The sequence below is a fragment of the Myotis brandtii genome, unplaced genomic scaffold (genome assembly GCF_000412655.1).
Source record: "Myotis brandtii unplaced genomic scaffold, ASM41265v1 scaffold268, whole genome shotgun sequence".
Lineage (NCBI taxonomy): Eukaryota > Metazoa > Chordata > Mammalia > Chiroptera > Vespertilionidae > Myotis > Myotis brandtii.
The window spans coordinates 3,140,168-3,153,687 of record NW_005360187.1 but is presented as its reverse complement, the minus strand read 5'-3'; the positions used below and the strand labels follow the sequence as shown (position 1 = coordinate 3,153,687).

General features: G+C 48.6%; 1 protein-coding gene across 2 annotated transcripts in view; it reads left to right on the top strand.

Annotated features, from left to right (window-relative positions):
- The first annotated feature begins 395 nt into the window (after positions 1 to 395).
- The window catches only part of DNASE1L3 (deoxyribonuclease I-like 3), a 20,989-nt gene continuing 7,864 nt past the window's right edge, over positions 396 to 13,520 (top strand). Inside the window, exons 1-4 of one of the 2 annotated variants that reach the window (XM_005868405.2) lie at positions 396 to 842; positions 6,535 to 6,623; positions 10,159 to 10,245; positions 10,836 to 10,948. In XM_005868405.2, coding sequence (XP_005868467.1) covers positions 705 to 842; positions 6,535 to 6,623; positions 10,159 to 10,245; positions 10,836 to 10,948 — 427 coding nt within the window. In that variant the 5' untranslated portion in view covers positions 396 to 704. Of the gene's footprint in view, positions 843 to 1,138; positions 1,307 to 6,534; positions 6,624 to 10,158; positions 10,246 to 10,835; positions 10,949 to 13,520 lie in introns of those variants that run through there. The other variant, XM_005868406.2, reaches the window with a different exon arrangement.

The window sequence follows — 13,520 nt, the reverse complement described above, 5'->3', positions numbered from 1 at the left end:
CTCTGACCCATCCTAGCAGACCAGGGATCGCTCGCCCTGGCAGCACACTGCTAGCATTTGGTGTGTTAAAGTATACACAGTAAAACGGCCTTTAAAAATTATGTCATTCGAACTCGACTTGACCTTAATGACGCCCATCAGAGTGGTTGCAGAATCAGAGCCTGGGTGCGCCAAGGGACAGCTGGCTGCCAAATCCCGGTGCTGGCAGAAAACAGCAGAATTTCCCCCTGCCCCTGCCTCCCTGCCCCCCCACCGGAGGCTCCATCACCCCAGGTGCCCTCTGGGGCGCACCACTTCTAAGTTTATCCATTTTCAGGAAAAGGCACAAGGCCTTTTGGGACCACAGGAGAGATAACCAGATGCCACAGCTGGCTCCCAGATGTCAGAGTGGGCTCGGGTGGAGATACAAGTGACTTTGCCGGGGATGGTGCCTAAATGAGGCAGGCCAATTTCCTCACCAGAGTGACAGAAACAGGGGATCCTAAAAGACAAGCCCATTTCCTTAGGGAATGAAACCCATGATCTTCAGTTCCTCAGAGAAGTGAAAGTAGCAACCAGGAATCCAGTAATTCCTGTTGTCTGCAGGCTTTATAAGTCTGCTGAGCGCGAGGAGGTGGCCTGAAGACGCGCTGGGACTTCACACACTGCTGTTCTCGGGACACTGCTGTCCCCGACCCAGCCCTGATCCCAGGAGCAGCGCCAGGATGTCTCAGCCGCTGGCCGCCCTGCTTCTCCTCCTCGCCATCAACGGCGCCCTGGCCCTCAGGATCTGCTCCTTCAACATCAGGTCCTTTGGGGAAACCAAGAGGGAAAACCAGAAGGTCATGGATGTCATTGTGAAGGTGAGCCCCTTTCTGTGGGAAGGATCGCGGGCCCCTGCCCACTGCTTTCAGACTTGAAGAGACTCAGGAGGAATTGAACTAAAGTTAGTTCCTTGGGGAAGGTAGCAGCTGGCTTGAAATTTTATAACAATAACAACAGCAGTAATTATAATAGTCACTTCACCTCTCTGTGTCATTATCACCTCCCTATAGGACTGTGTTGTTGTTATTTTAATTATTTATTGACGAGAGAGAGAGAGAGAGAGAGAGAGAGAGAGAGAGAGACAGACAGATATCAATTTGTTGTTTCACCCCAACCCAGCCCTGATCCCAGGAGCAGCGCCAGGATGTCTCAGCCGCTGGCCGCCCTGCTTCTCCTCCTCGCCATCAACGGCGCCCTGGCCCTCAGGATCTGCTCCTTCAACATCAGGTCCTTTGGGGAAACCAAGAGGGAAAACCAGAAGGTCATGGATGTCATTGTGAAGGTGAGCCCCTTTCTGTGGGAAGGATCGCGGGCCCCTGCCCACTGCTTTCAGACTTGAAGAGACTCAGGAGGAATTGAACTAAAGTTAGTTCCTTGGGGAAGGTAGCAGCTGGCTTGAAATTTTATAACAATAACAACAGCAGTAATTATAATAGTCACTTCACCTCTCTGTGTCATTATCACCTCCCTATAGGACTGTGTTGTTGTTATTTTAATTATTTATTGACGAGAGAGAGAGAGAGAGAGAGAGAGAGAGAGAGAGACAGACAGACATCAATTTGTTGTTTCACTCATTTATGCATTCACTGGTTGATTTTTGTATGTGCCCTGACCTGGGATTAAACCCACAACCTTGACATATCAGGACGATGCTCTAACCAACTGAGCTACCGGGTCAGGGCCATGTAGGACTGTTTGGAAGAACACATTAGTTGATAAGTATAAAGCTCCTAAAGCAATACCTGGCTCCCGGTAAGCTCCGGTAAGGGTGGGCTACTACTATAATTCTTATCACCATTTACCGAATGCCGTGTCAGCACTATAAGTACAAGATTTCATTTCATAACCCCCAGGAAGGAGGATACTTACCCCCCATGTAGAGATGACGAACAATGAAAGGTGAGGTAATACCGTACAGCTTGTGGGCAGGTGGGGAGCTGGGGTGCCAGCCAGCCTGGTCTTTTAACCATCACTGCAGCACAGATTTTTACTTGCTTTCTACCTTTCTTTCTTCCTTTCGTCCTTCCTGCCTGCCTTTTCCCTTTCTTTTTTTCTTTTTCTTTCTTTCTCTCTTTCTTCTTTTTTTCTCCCCCTTCCCCTTCTTCCTTTCCTCCTCCTTCCCTGCCCCCACCCCATCAACCTTTTCCCCACTCCCAATTCTAATCTTTTTCTCCACTTAGATAAGACTTTTCTTGGATAATATAACCAACTAGAGGCCTGGTGCACGAATTCATGCACCAGTGGGGTCCCTTGGCCTGGCTTGCAGGATCGGGCCAAAACTGGCTTTCCGACATTTCCCAAGGGATCCCAGATTGTGAGAGGGTGCAGGCTGGGGAGGGATGTGGGAGGTTGGCCAGCCAGGGAGGGACTGCGGAAGGGTTCCAGGATGTGTCCGGCCCATCTCACTCAGTGCCAATTGGCCAGACCCCAGCAGCAAGCTAACCTTCTGGTGGGAGTGTCTGCCCCCCTGGTAGCCAGTGCATATCATAGTGACTGGTTGACCAGTTGACTGTCTGCCCCTTGGTGGTCAGTGCACATCATAGTGAGTGGTTGAGCAGCCTTAGCATATCATTAGCATATTATGCTTTGATTGGTCAAATGGCCGACCGGACGACCAGACACTTAGCATATTAGGCTTTTATTATATAGGATGCCTGGGAACTCTGCCCACACTTCTCTGGAGTCAGTTGACTCTCTTTATCCTACAGGTTAATTAATTAGTAATTAATTATTTTTTGGTTAATCCTCACCTGAGAATATGAATATATATATATTTCAGAGAGGAAGGGAGAGGGAGAGAGAGAGAAACATCAACAATGAGAGAGAATCATTGATTGGCTGCCTTCTGCACGCCCGCTACTGGGGATTGAGCCCGCAACCCGGGCATATGCCCTGACCAGGAATTGAACCTGGGACCCTCCAGTCCGCAGGCAGACGCTCTATCCATTGAGCCAATCTGGCTAGGGCTGAGGATATTTTTCCCATTGCTTTTCAGAGAGAGTGGAAGTGAGGGGGGGATGGTTGCTGAAAACTTTCCCAGGACTAGGACTGGGTGTTATTACTTTAGAAAACTCCGGAGGCACCGACCGTGCTGTAGTGGGAATGCCAGGAGCCTGGGTTCAGATCCCACCTGGCAGCAGGTGAAGTGAGCTGGGCAAGTCCCTTCTGCTCCCTGAGCCTCCAGGGCCTTTCAGGAACATGGGCCTTACACAACCTGGAGCGGAGTGTGGCTGAGCAAAGTCAAGGTGAGTAAGGCAACAAGGCAGGTGATCGCAAACATGAGCTGCCATTCTGTCAGTAGGCAAAGTGGATTAGAGTGAGGACTAGCACACTCTGTTCTAGCTCAGACGGTCCTTGCAGATCTGCTCATCCCTGCCCTTTGGAAGGTACCCAAGGCCTCGCGGATGTCGGTTTTTAGCCAGGACAGCCATGCCAAGCCTATGAGAACCGTGACTCCCTGGCTCAACTGGAAACTGACATGCGAGCAAACGATTTCCCCACTTCCTTGTGGGGAAGGGCCCCTGGAGAGTGGGTGCCTACTGAATTCCTGTCACCCTCCTCACTTATTCCACCCGGGAAATGTCACCACAGGCTTAAGAGGCTGACATTTTGTTATTTGATGATTCCATGGAGGGGGCCTACAGTCAGCATCTCCCTTAAGCCACTGTGTCCTAGAGGGCTGACTGACGGACAGCCCATCACACCAGACACCACCCATGTCTGAAGTCTTTGTCAAGGCCCCTGACTTCCCCATTATTGCAAAACCATCCTGTAAACAGAGGCCATCGAAAAACAGAGCCACCCAGAGCACTTACCCTGAGACTCAAATCCCAGGCTCCTGGGATAGTAGTATGTACAGGGGCCCTTGTCTAAGCACCTCCTAGAGGCCAGGAACTTTATATCTTACTTAATACTGTGACGTAGGTGGCATTGTCCTCACTTTATTACTGAGACTCAAAATGGTGAAGTGACTTATTCAGTCTTCCATAGCTAGTAAGGAGGAGAACCAGGTTCAGATCCAACCATATAAGTGGAAATGCCGTTTCCACTCTTCCGTACTGGGTTTATCATGTCGGAGACGAGCCCAGTTTCATGATGCTGTCGTTGTTATGGCCTTCGTTGGGAAGGTTGGGGAGTGAGGGAGGCCCGCCTTCTCCTTGGGTTTGCTGGCCGGCACCACGGGCAATTCTCCAGATGCCAAATCCTGCCTGGGAAAGGCTCCCTCCGCCTGTGACTTCGTCAGTTTGTGTCCTTAAAGAGTCGAGCTTGTTCATCCAACAAATACTCATTGAAGGTAGGCCATGTGCCAGGCGCTCGAGACACTGGGAGTAAGACCGTGGATGTGGTAGAACTTCACAGATCTTCAGCACCCGATCACTTAGTTTAGGAGTGCCGACTGTCCTGGGCCCTTCATATGCATCCAAGCTCAGCCTGACAACCCCCCTGATTAGTAGACCCCTTTTTCGGATGAGCAGCTGGAGTTCAGAGAGGTGAAGCGTGTTGTCCCAGGTCATGGAGCAGAACTGAGGCCTGACTGGCCCTATCCGGGCTCTTCCCCACCATGCTGGCTGCTCTGTTTAGGGGCATGAAAGAGGCTTTTGTAGGCTGCCTTCTGCCCCAGATTTTTCTAGAGTTCTCCAGGCTGCCCCTTCCCCTCTCCCCAGGCTCACCCATGACACCCCCTGCTGGGATTCCCTCACCACTAGCCATGCACTGCCCCTACTCCCCTCTCCTCCCCTCTGTGAACAGTCAGGACAGTCTCACTGGGTTTCGGGGCTGGGAGGGCCTTCCAGGGATCCTCCTCCTCAGGTCCTCCTCCTGAGGAAATGGAGCCAGGGGAAGGAAATATGTTTTTCCTTGTCTGAAGTATATTTTTTCTGGCCTGAAGTTGGGGCAGAGGACAGTCTCACTGGGTTTCGGGGCTGGGAGGGCCTTCTGGGGACCCTCCTCCCCAGGTCCTCCTCTTGAGGTCCTCCTCCTGAGGAAATGGAGCCAGGGGAAATACATTTTTCCTTGTCTGAAATATATTTTTTCTGGCCTGAAGTTGGGGCAGGAAAAAATGTGTCATGAATGAATTTGAAAACTGAATCTTGACTGTGAGGGAAACACAATGTAATATTAGGTTGAAAAAAAAGATGAAAACTGTATGATAAATATTGCCATTGTTTGCTGAGCATCTGTTCTGTGCCGTGGACTGGACAGAATTTTATATCCACTGTGTCACCAAATCCCTATGAGGGGGAATCGTCCCAGTTCCCAGATAAAGAAGCTGGCATTCAGGGAGCTTACGTGGCTTGTTCAAGGTCACACAGCTGGTGAGTGACAGAGTCAAGACATGAATTCAAGGCCCGGCCAGTGTGGCTCAGTGGTCGAGCATTGACTTATGAACCAGGATTTCTGGTCTGAGCACATGCCCGGGTTGTGGGCTGGATCCCCAGTGTGGGGAATGCATGAGGCAGCCGGTGGATGATTCTCTCTTATCACTGATGTTTCCATGTCTCTCTCCCTCTCTCTTCCTCTCTGAAATCAATAAAAATATACCTTTAAAAACGACATGAACCCAAGGCCATCTGACTCAGAGTCCATACTTTGAACCAATGGGCTAGTCATTTTGCTGCCACTTTTGTCAATAGATATAATGGAGAAATCGTGTGGGAAAGGAACTTCTCCTGCATTCTTTACCCACTAAGCTCCTTCTCACCTGTCAGGGCCTTCAAATGCCCTCTCCTCTCGGAGCTTTCCTTGGTGTCTGGGCAGAAGGAATTAGTTAGGCCTCAACATTCCTACAGCTGTGCCTTGTTTAGTCCAAATGTCACGTCCCTCTCATGGTAGCTAGTTGTTTCCATTTGTCCCTCTCACTGGACCATCAATCAGTCTTTCAGGGCAAGGCTGTGTTTTAACAGGTTGGCATGGTGGCCTTTACAGTCACACCGACCGGAGTTCAAATCCTGGCTGCACCACCTCTGCTGGCTGTGCCTTTCGCTAGTCACTCAGGCCTCTGAGCTGGTTCCCTCCTGCGTGTCAGGGGCTAGCGGTCATTCACAGGGTTGGTGAGGCTCGGCGTAGGCTCACAATAATGTCAGCTCTTACAGTCATTATCGTTGTGATTATACCTCAGTATCCAGCCTGAGTTCTTTTCATTTACTACGTACGGGTTTAATGAATATTGGTGATTCTTATAGTAATTATTCAAGCAAAGCCGAGAGGTGGGAAGTCGGGTCTGATCATAGGCTGTGGATTTGGATTGCCTAGGTTCACATTCTGCCTCAGCCACTGGCTGGGTGACGCTGGATACACTCCTCACCTTTCCAGAGCCTCAGGCTCCTTGTCTTTAAAATGGATATGGTAACAGCACCTCCCTCAGGGAGCCCTTCATTTATTTTAGGCAAGAATTTAATTAATTTAACGATGCATCCAATTTGATACTTAAAACATAGTAAGTGCCCCCCAAAAGGTTTTTTATTGTTTGTAGTAAGTGCTCTCAACCCCTTGGGAATTCTCTCTCTGCAGGTCATCAAACGCTGTGACATCATACTCCTGATGGAAATCAAGGACAGCGCCAACCAGATCTGTCCCACGCTGATGGAGAGGCTGAATGGGTAAAGATGGGGCCCAGACCCTCTGTGGGTTCAAGGTCAAGTGCAAAGGCACCTGTAAAGCCCCAGGGAACTGACTTAGCGTGAGAGCAAGCACTCACTCTGACCACCAGTTCATGTGGCTTCCAACTCTGTTAGCCACGGTTCTAAGAACCTTCAACCAGCTAGCTTTAATATGATAAAACAAAATAAGGGAAACAGATGGGGAGCCAGAACAGAGACAGAGAAATGAAAGAAACAGACAAGAGGCTGAGATGAGAAGTGCTGTTCTCAAGAAAGATCAGGTGCCAGTAGGAAATATGAAATGACCACAGACTGGATGTTATGCAGCCATTATAAATTATGTTTACTGCAGAACAGGTTAGACCTAAACAGGCCAGCATGGAAAGATGGCTGCAATTGAACAGAACAAGTTCAGAATTGTAGGTAGAGCAACCCAGTTTATTAATCACATCACATTATAGAGGAATAAGAGTATGTTTGAGTTTGCATGGGCATAGAAGAAAGACTGGAAGGATATGCTCCAAACTGTTAATAGTGGTTACTTTGGGGGGCTGAGGGGCTGTGATTGGAGGATCATTGTGTAGGAGGCCAGTGAAGGAATGGGGAACATTTGCTTTTTATTTCATACTAGAGGCCCAGTGCACGACATTCGTGCACTCGGGGGATCCCTCAGCCCAACCTGTGCCCTCTCACAGTCTGGGAGCCCTCGGAGGGTATCTGACTGACGGCTTAGGCCCACTCCCTGTGGAAGGCTCTCGTAGTGTGGAACCCCTCACTCCTTACCACCCGCCTGCAGCAGAGGCGGGAGAGGCTCCCACTACCGCCACTGCGCTCACCAGCCGTGAGCCCAGCTTCTGGCTGAGCGGTGCTCCCCCTGTGGGGAGCGGTGCTCCTGCATTGAGCGTCTCCCCCCCTGGTGGTCAGTGCACGTCATAGCAACCGGTCGTTCCACCGTTCAGTCGATTTGCAATTAGCCTTTTATTATATAGGATAGTTCTATATAATTTGAATATTTTATAAAAAGCCTGAATCGATTTTACAAGCTAAAAATTACAAAAATAATGTCCTCAAATAGTTTTACATGACATTGGGTTATATTTATAATTTATAATTTTTATTCTTTCTCAAAGAATAATCAGCAGACCCACCCACCTGAAAATCACTGCAGAGTGAATTAAAAGTGCATATTCAAGAGCCTTGGGTCTATGAAATGAGAATTTCTGTGAGAGGGGCATCTTTATTTCAATAAGCTTCCCAGATGGTTCTGATGCACCCTGATTAAAAACTTCTAATATAATGTTTCTTTGTAGATACATGATAAAATTAAACAAACTCAAGTATACAATATGTGCCAAGTAGTTCAATTATGTAAAAAATAAAAATAAAAATAAAACAGAACAAAAAATGTATAAGAGATTCAAAAGCAGTGAACCAAAATGTTGACAGTGGCTATCTTAGAGTACAAATTTATAAGGTATTTAAATGGGATTTCCTTCTACATTTTTTCTCTATTTTCAAAAATTTTCTACAGTGAGAATATTACACTCCCCTTCCTTTTTGCTTAGGAAATACTTTAAACATACTTAAAAGCACAGATAAAATGAAAACACACAGCCTTGTAGCCACCATACAGCTAGAGCAGCAGGACATCTGGCCATTATTATACTTTTGTAATTAGGAAAACTCACATGGTTGTTTAGAAGTGAATGGTCAGTCCAGGCGGAACAGCTGTGGCCATTCTCCTTCACACAGACGGCCCCTGGGCCGGTCCCCCCCCCCCCCCCCCCCCCCCCCTCGGCCTCGGTTTCTCATCTGAAAACACAGAGTAGGAGTTGAGCTTCTCCTTTTTGTCCTCGGTAGGTGTTCTGTCTCTGGATCTGACCTTTGACAGGGGAAGAGGGCGTGCAGCACAGGGTGTAGGCATCTATGCTCAGCTCAGATACTTGGGTTTGGATCCTGGTTCTGCCATGACCTCAAGCAAGTGACCAACCTCCTTTTCCCTGTCTCTTCATTGGGGCTAACAATAGAAGCAATCTTCCTGGGATGTGGAAGATAAATCAGGCATGTAATTAAGTCATGCATGTGCCTGGCATGTAGCAGTGTCTGTTACGAGTAAATGGAAGAGAATTATAATGGCAGATGATGGTCCAGGGGGCCCCATGTAACAGCTACCATCAACACCCTGGCTCTGGGCCAGGCATCCTGTTAATTCATTTACAACCCCGTGGGGTAGATACTATGACTGTTCCTCTTAGAGGTGAGGGAGCTGAGGCACAGGGAAGAGTGACCGGCCCAAGGTCACCCAGTCGTCAAATGGCTGAGCCTACTTTTGAACCTGGGTCAGGTCTGACTCCAAAGCCAGTGCTCTATTCTGAGCCCTCTCAGTTGTCTTTGGAGCGGCTCCAGTCAGTTTTCAGAAGTATGGGGGACTGAGAGGAAGGGGTCTTCATGCTTCTCCCCCAATTGGCCCGGAGAGTCTTCCTGCCTCCAGTTATCTCAGTTCCCCCAACCTCCCTAGACTGTCCTATGGACCCCAGGCAGAGCCAGGCCTGTTTGCTCCCTTCCCCTGGAAGCCAGGAGGGACCTCAGGCAGTTCACGGCTGAGTCATTTCTAACACTTTGCCAACCCAGGACGTAGCAGTCCAGAATCAGATGAGGGCCAACTTCCCAGACTCGAAGCCCAGAGGAATCCATTGTCCACACTCCTGGGGCCACAGGGGCCAATCTGCCTTAGAACATGCAGCTAAAGCCCCAGGAGTTTCTGTAGGGTCTAACTGGGCCCCTAAAGGTCCCTTCTGCTTTCTTCCAACTGAACCTGAGACCATGCCTGGGGTCAGACATGCCCTAGATTTCTCTGCGACCAGAGGGAGTAACACCGGGTCAGGCTCTGCCAGGGTGGAGTGATCAGCAGGTTTGGCAAACACACTGAGAGTCGGGTTTCTCCAGGAAGGTGAGAGTTCGGGTCTATGGGATTTCATGGCTATGTCCCCAGTTCCCAGAAAATAAACAACAGCTGGTTTGAAATGATAGTTCTGGGCTTATTAATGCCTGGGGGTTTTCAGAGCAGGAAAGAATGTCCAACGAAAATGTGACTAAGAATCCTGCATATGATAAATTCTCAGGGGTGGTGCATGGGTAGGTGACCAGAAAAGGTTGCTCCAACAGGGAGTATGAGCTGCAGCCCCAGCCATGGCCCAGAGTGGGGTTTGGGCTGATTCTGGCCTGAAGCTTCTATGGTCTCAATGGTCTCTTACAGGTACAGGCCAAAACATATGGATTCGGGAGTGAGTAGGATCTGGGTTCAAATCCCAGCTTTGTGCTTACAAACGATAAAAATGGGGTAACAGCAGTATCTACCTATAAGGACAAGAAATAAAGATCCTGGCAGATGTTACATTTCCATCCAATGGTGGCCCTTCTTATTAGACTCTCCATGGTGCCATTGGAGATATGGAGGCAGATTGGAGAGAGAGGAATCTCTGCAACAGGGAGATGTTTTTCTTTTAAGATTCAATGTAAAATCTTTGTTTTCTAGAAATTCAAGAGCCACAACATACAACTGTGTGATTAGCTCTCGGCTTGGAAGAAAGACATATAAAGAACAGTATGCCTTTATCTACAAGTAAGTGTCATCTATGCTTCCCGGAACATGGTTCATGTATAAATGATGGCTATGAATTTAATCAAAATGCATACCTTTTCTTCAAAATGAAACTTTGATCTCTAACCAGTTCTCAATATCAATAAAAGTAATTGCCCTCGAAATTGGGACTGGTGCAAAGTATTAACTCTTCAAACTAGAAAACACGAGCAGCTTCCTAACACCTAATTTGTTGGTTAACCCAGTGGCTGCCTGGTCAAGGGGTTCAGGATTTCTTTCTTCTTCGTAGTCAAGTCCTGGTCTAGGGATGGAAACCTGAGTTGCCCAGCACAGCTGACTCCAGAACTTCATATTCTCACCTTCTTCCTACTAGTAATCTGTTCTAAGTCTGAACATTAACTGTGGGTGCCCCAGATACTTAGTATTGCTCAGCTCTTTGGCTCCCAAAGGACCTGGCCATTGAGAAGAGTTGACTGAGCCTTGTTCTGAAGATCCTTTCCAGCTCTCGAGCCCACTTGGGAGGCTAATGAAGCTGTGGGAACCTACATAATTGCTTCTTGAAAGAAGAAGACAGCTGACTCAGCTAGGTGGACTTCCTTTTTCTCCTCTAGGGAAAAGCTAGTGACTGTGAAGGAAAACTACCTCTACCATGACCTTCAGGATGGAGACACAGATGTATTTTCCAGGGAGCCCTTTGTGGTCTGGTTCCAGTCACCCCAAACCGGTGAGACCCACACACCTCTCTTGCCCATGATCTCCCCAGAGCAAATGGGCAACAGCCCTAAGTGTGAGCTGTGACCCTGGAGTTTATGCAGCATCTTTGGAGAGGCTTTAGGCTCGATGGAGAAGGCCATTAAGAACTTCTAATACCTGGCCCTAGCTGGTTTGGCGCAGTGGATAGAGCATCAGCCTACAAACTGAAGGGTCCCGGTTTTGATTCCGGTCAAGGGCACATGCTGGGGTTATTGTTTCAATCCCCAGTAAGGGGCGTGCAGGAGGCCACTGATCAATGATTCTCTGTCATCATTGATGTTTATATCTCTCTCTCCCTCTCCCTTCCTCTCTGAAATTAATATATATATATGAACTTCTAATGACTGTAGAAGATGCAGTATAGTTTGATGGTACCAGGCTGGCTTCTCAGAATGCCATGACTCAAGACCTCCCCAGCCTGGAGCCCACCTTCTGGAATCAATGATAACTCCACTGCCTTTGGAGCATATAGGCTGATAGGAATTATTTAGCTTAATTCCACAGTCCCAACCAAGTACAACCATTTCTTCGTTTAAAAAAAATCCCAGTGATGGCCAGCAAAGTTGAACTCCTCAACCTAGGTTCTCCCTCTAGTAACTACATAGAAGTCTCCTCCACAGAAATCCAAATGATTGCAGCCTGAACTTGAACAACAATAGTACTTGTATTAGCCACTAACCATTGTTGATCACTGATTAGTGCCAGGCTCCTAGACTCCTTGAAACGAACTAGGATTGTCTCCACTTCAAAAAGATGGAGTCACTGAGCCAAGTTCACCCAGCACCTGTTGAAGTAGATGAGCCAGGGTTGTGACCCAAGCCACCATCTCAGGAGCTCATGTTCTTACCCACTATGTGACACTCAAGTGAAGTCAAGAATAAGTTTGGTTTGCCATTTGGAGCTGTATAGAAGCAACTATATTTTCAGTACCTACTATGTGCCAGGCACTCTCCCAGGTGCCAGACAAGATAGACAAGGTCCCTGCTCTCGTGAAGTTATATTTTAGTAGAGGAGACAGATAATGACCAAGCAAATATATGCAGAGCTATAGGTGAGCATACCTATAACTACAAATATAAACACCCTGAACTAGTTCTGCCCTGGTCAATGACCTCAGAGGCAGAGTGCTGACCAACATAGGAGAACGGGGAGGGAATTCCCAGGAGGGAAAGAGAGGATGTGGGGCTATTGAGGGCAAGAAGTGCCCTTAGAGAGCACGTGCAATAGTCCTTTGTCACGCTCATGATTCACATTTAGCTGAACGGAGCGGTGTTCAGAGCACACCTCGCCCCCTTGCTGACTATATTTTCTCCTAGTGAGTCCTTTGTGAATTGCTAACAAACCTGCCTGTATTGAGCTTCCAACTTCCACTCTTCTCTACCCCTTTCTCTCTCCTTGGGATGGCACCTCAGCCATGTCCTGTTTAGTTTTCTCTCTTGTTCGAGAGAAGCTCCTTATGTCCTCTCCATCTGGGATGAAAGATGAAGGAGTTAGCTATTCATATATCTTCTAATTCATTCATTCAGTCAGTCAGCCAGTCAGTCCATCAACAAACATTTTGAGCACCTCCCACGTGCCAGGCACGGTGCTAGATACTGGAGCCAAGAGGGCGAGCGGGACAGATAAGCCTGCCCTCACAGCCCTGGTTCCAGTGGCCAAACATAGAAGTAAAGCAAGTAAGTTCAGAGCATGAAGGAAGTGAGCCAGACGTATTGCCTAGCAGGGTGAGGGGCCCACCTTCGAGGGGGGTGGAGACCAGGGAAGGCCCCTGGGAGTGACATTAGGCTGTGACCTGAAGAAATCAGTCAGAGAGGACTGGCAGATGGCAGAGGGAGGGCAGAGTGAACACACATGTTCAGAGGTGGGAAAGGGCTTGGGGTGCGCAGGGGGGACCACCAAGAGGATGGGGGTGCAGTGGAGGTGTGAGGAGGAGAGTGGGAGATGAGGCTGCTGGATCTGTGTCCTGGAGACAGGCTGCCAGGTCCTGGCTCCCCACTGTGTGACCACCCAACAGCACCCAGCTCCCAAGTAGGAGTGGGGACCCAGACACGGGATGAGGGGAGCCGGAGGACTAGGCGTTCAGAGCGCAGCAGCTGCTACTGGCAAGTGGGCATGGCCTGGTTCTGAGGCCGCCCACATGCCCTCCCTCGGGCCTCTCCGTTGGGTCCGGTTTTTAGACACTTCACAAACATCCGCTTTATTTTTTAAATAACATTTTTGGGCTTTTTCCCCCCTGATTGCAAAGGGTGTATAAACTGACGCGCTTTGATTTTTTTTTCATTAGAAAAAAACTTCTTAGTACAAAAGCCAGCCTATTATTTAAAAAAAAAAAAAAAAGAAGATACAGTTTTTTAAAAAATGAGAAAGTAGAAACATCCACAGTGCCAGCAAGGAACACAGTCTCCCAGCTTTCTCTCAGCCCTGAAGGGCGAGTGGGAGAAGAGACGCTTTCATGTACAGAAAACAGCCGCCTCGTGATCCTAAGATCATGCACCTTCAGCCGCGGGCGGGACCCCCTGGAAGTGGGGGCCCAGGGGCAGGGA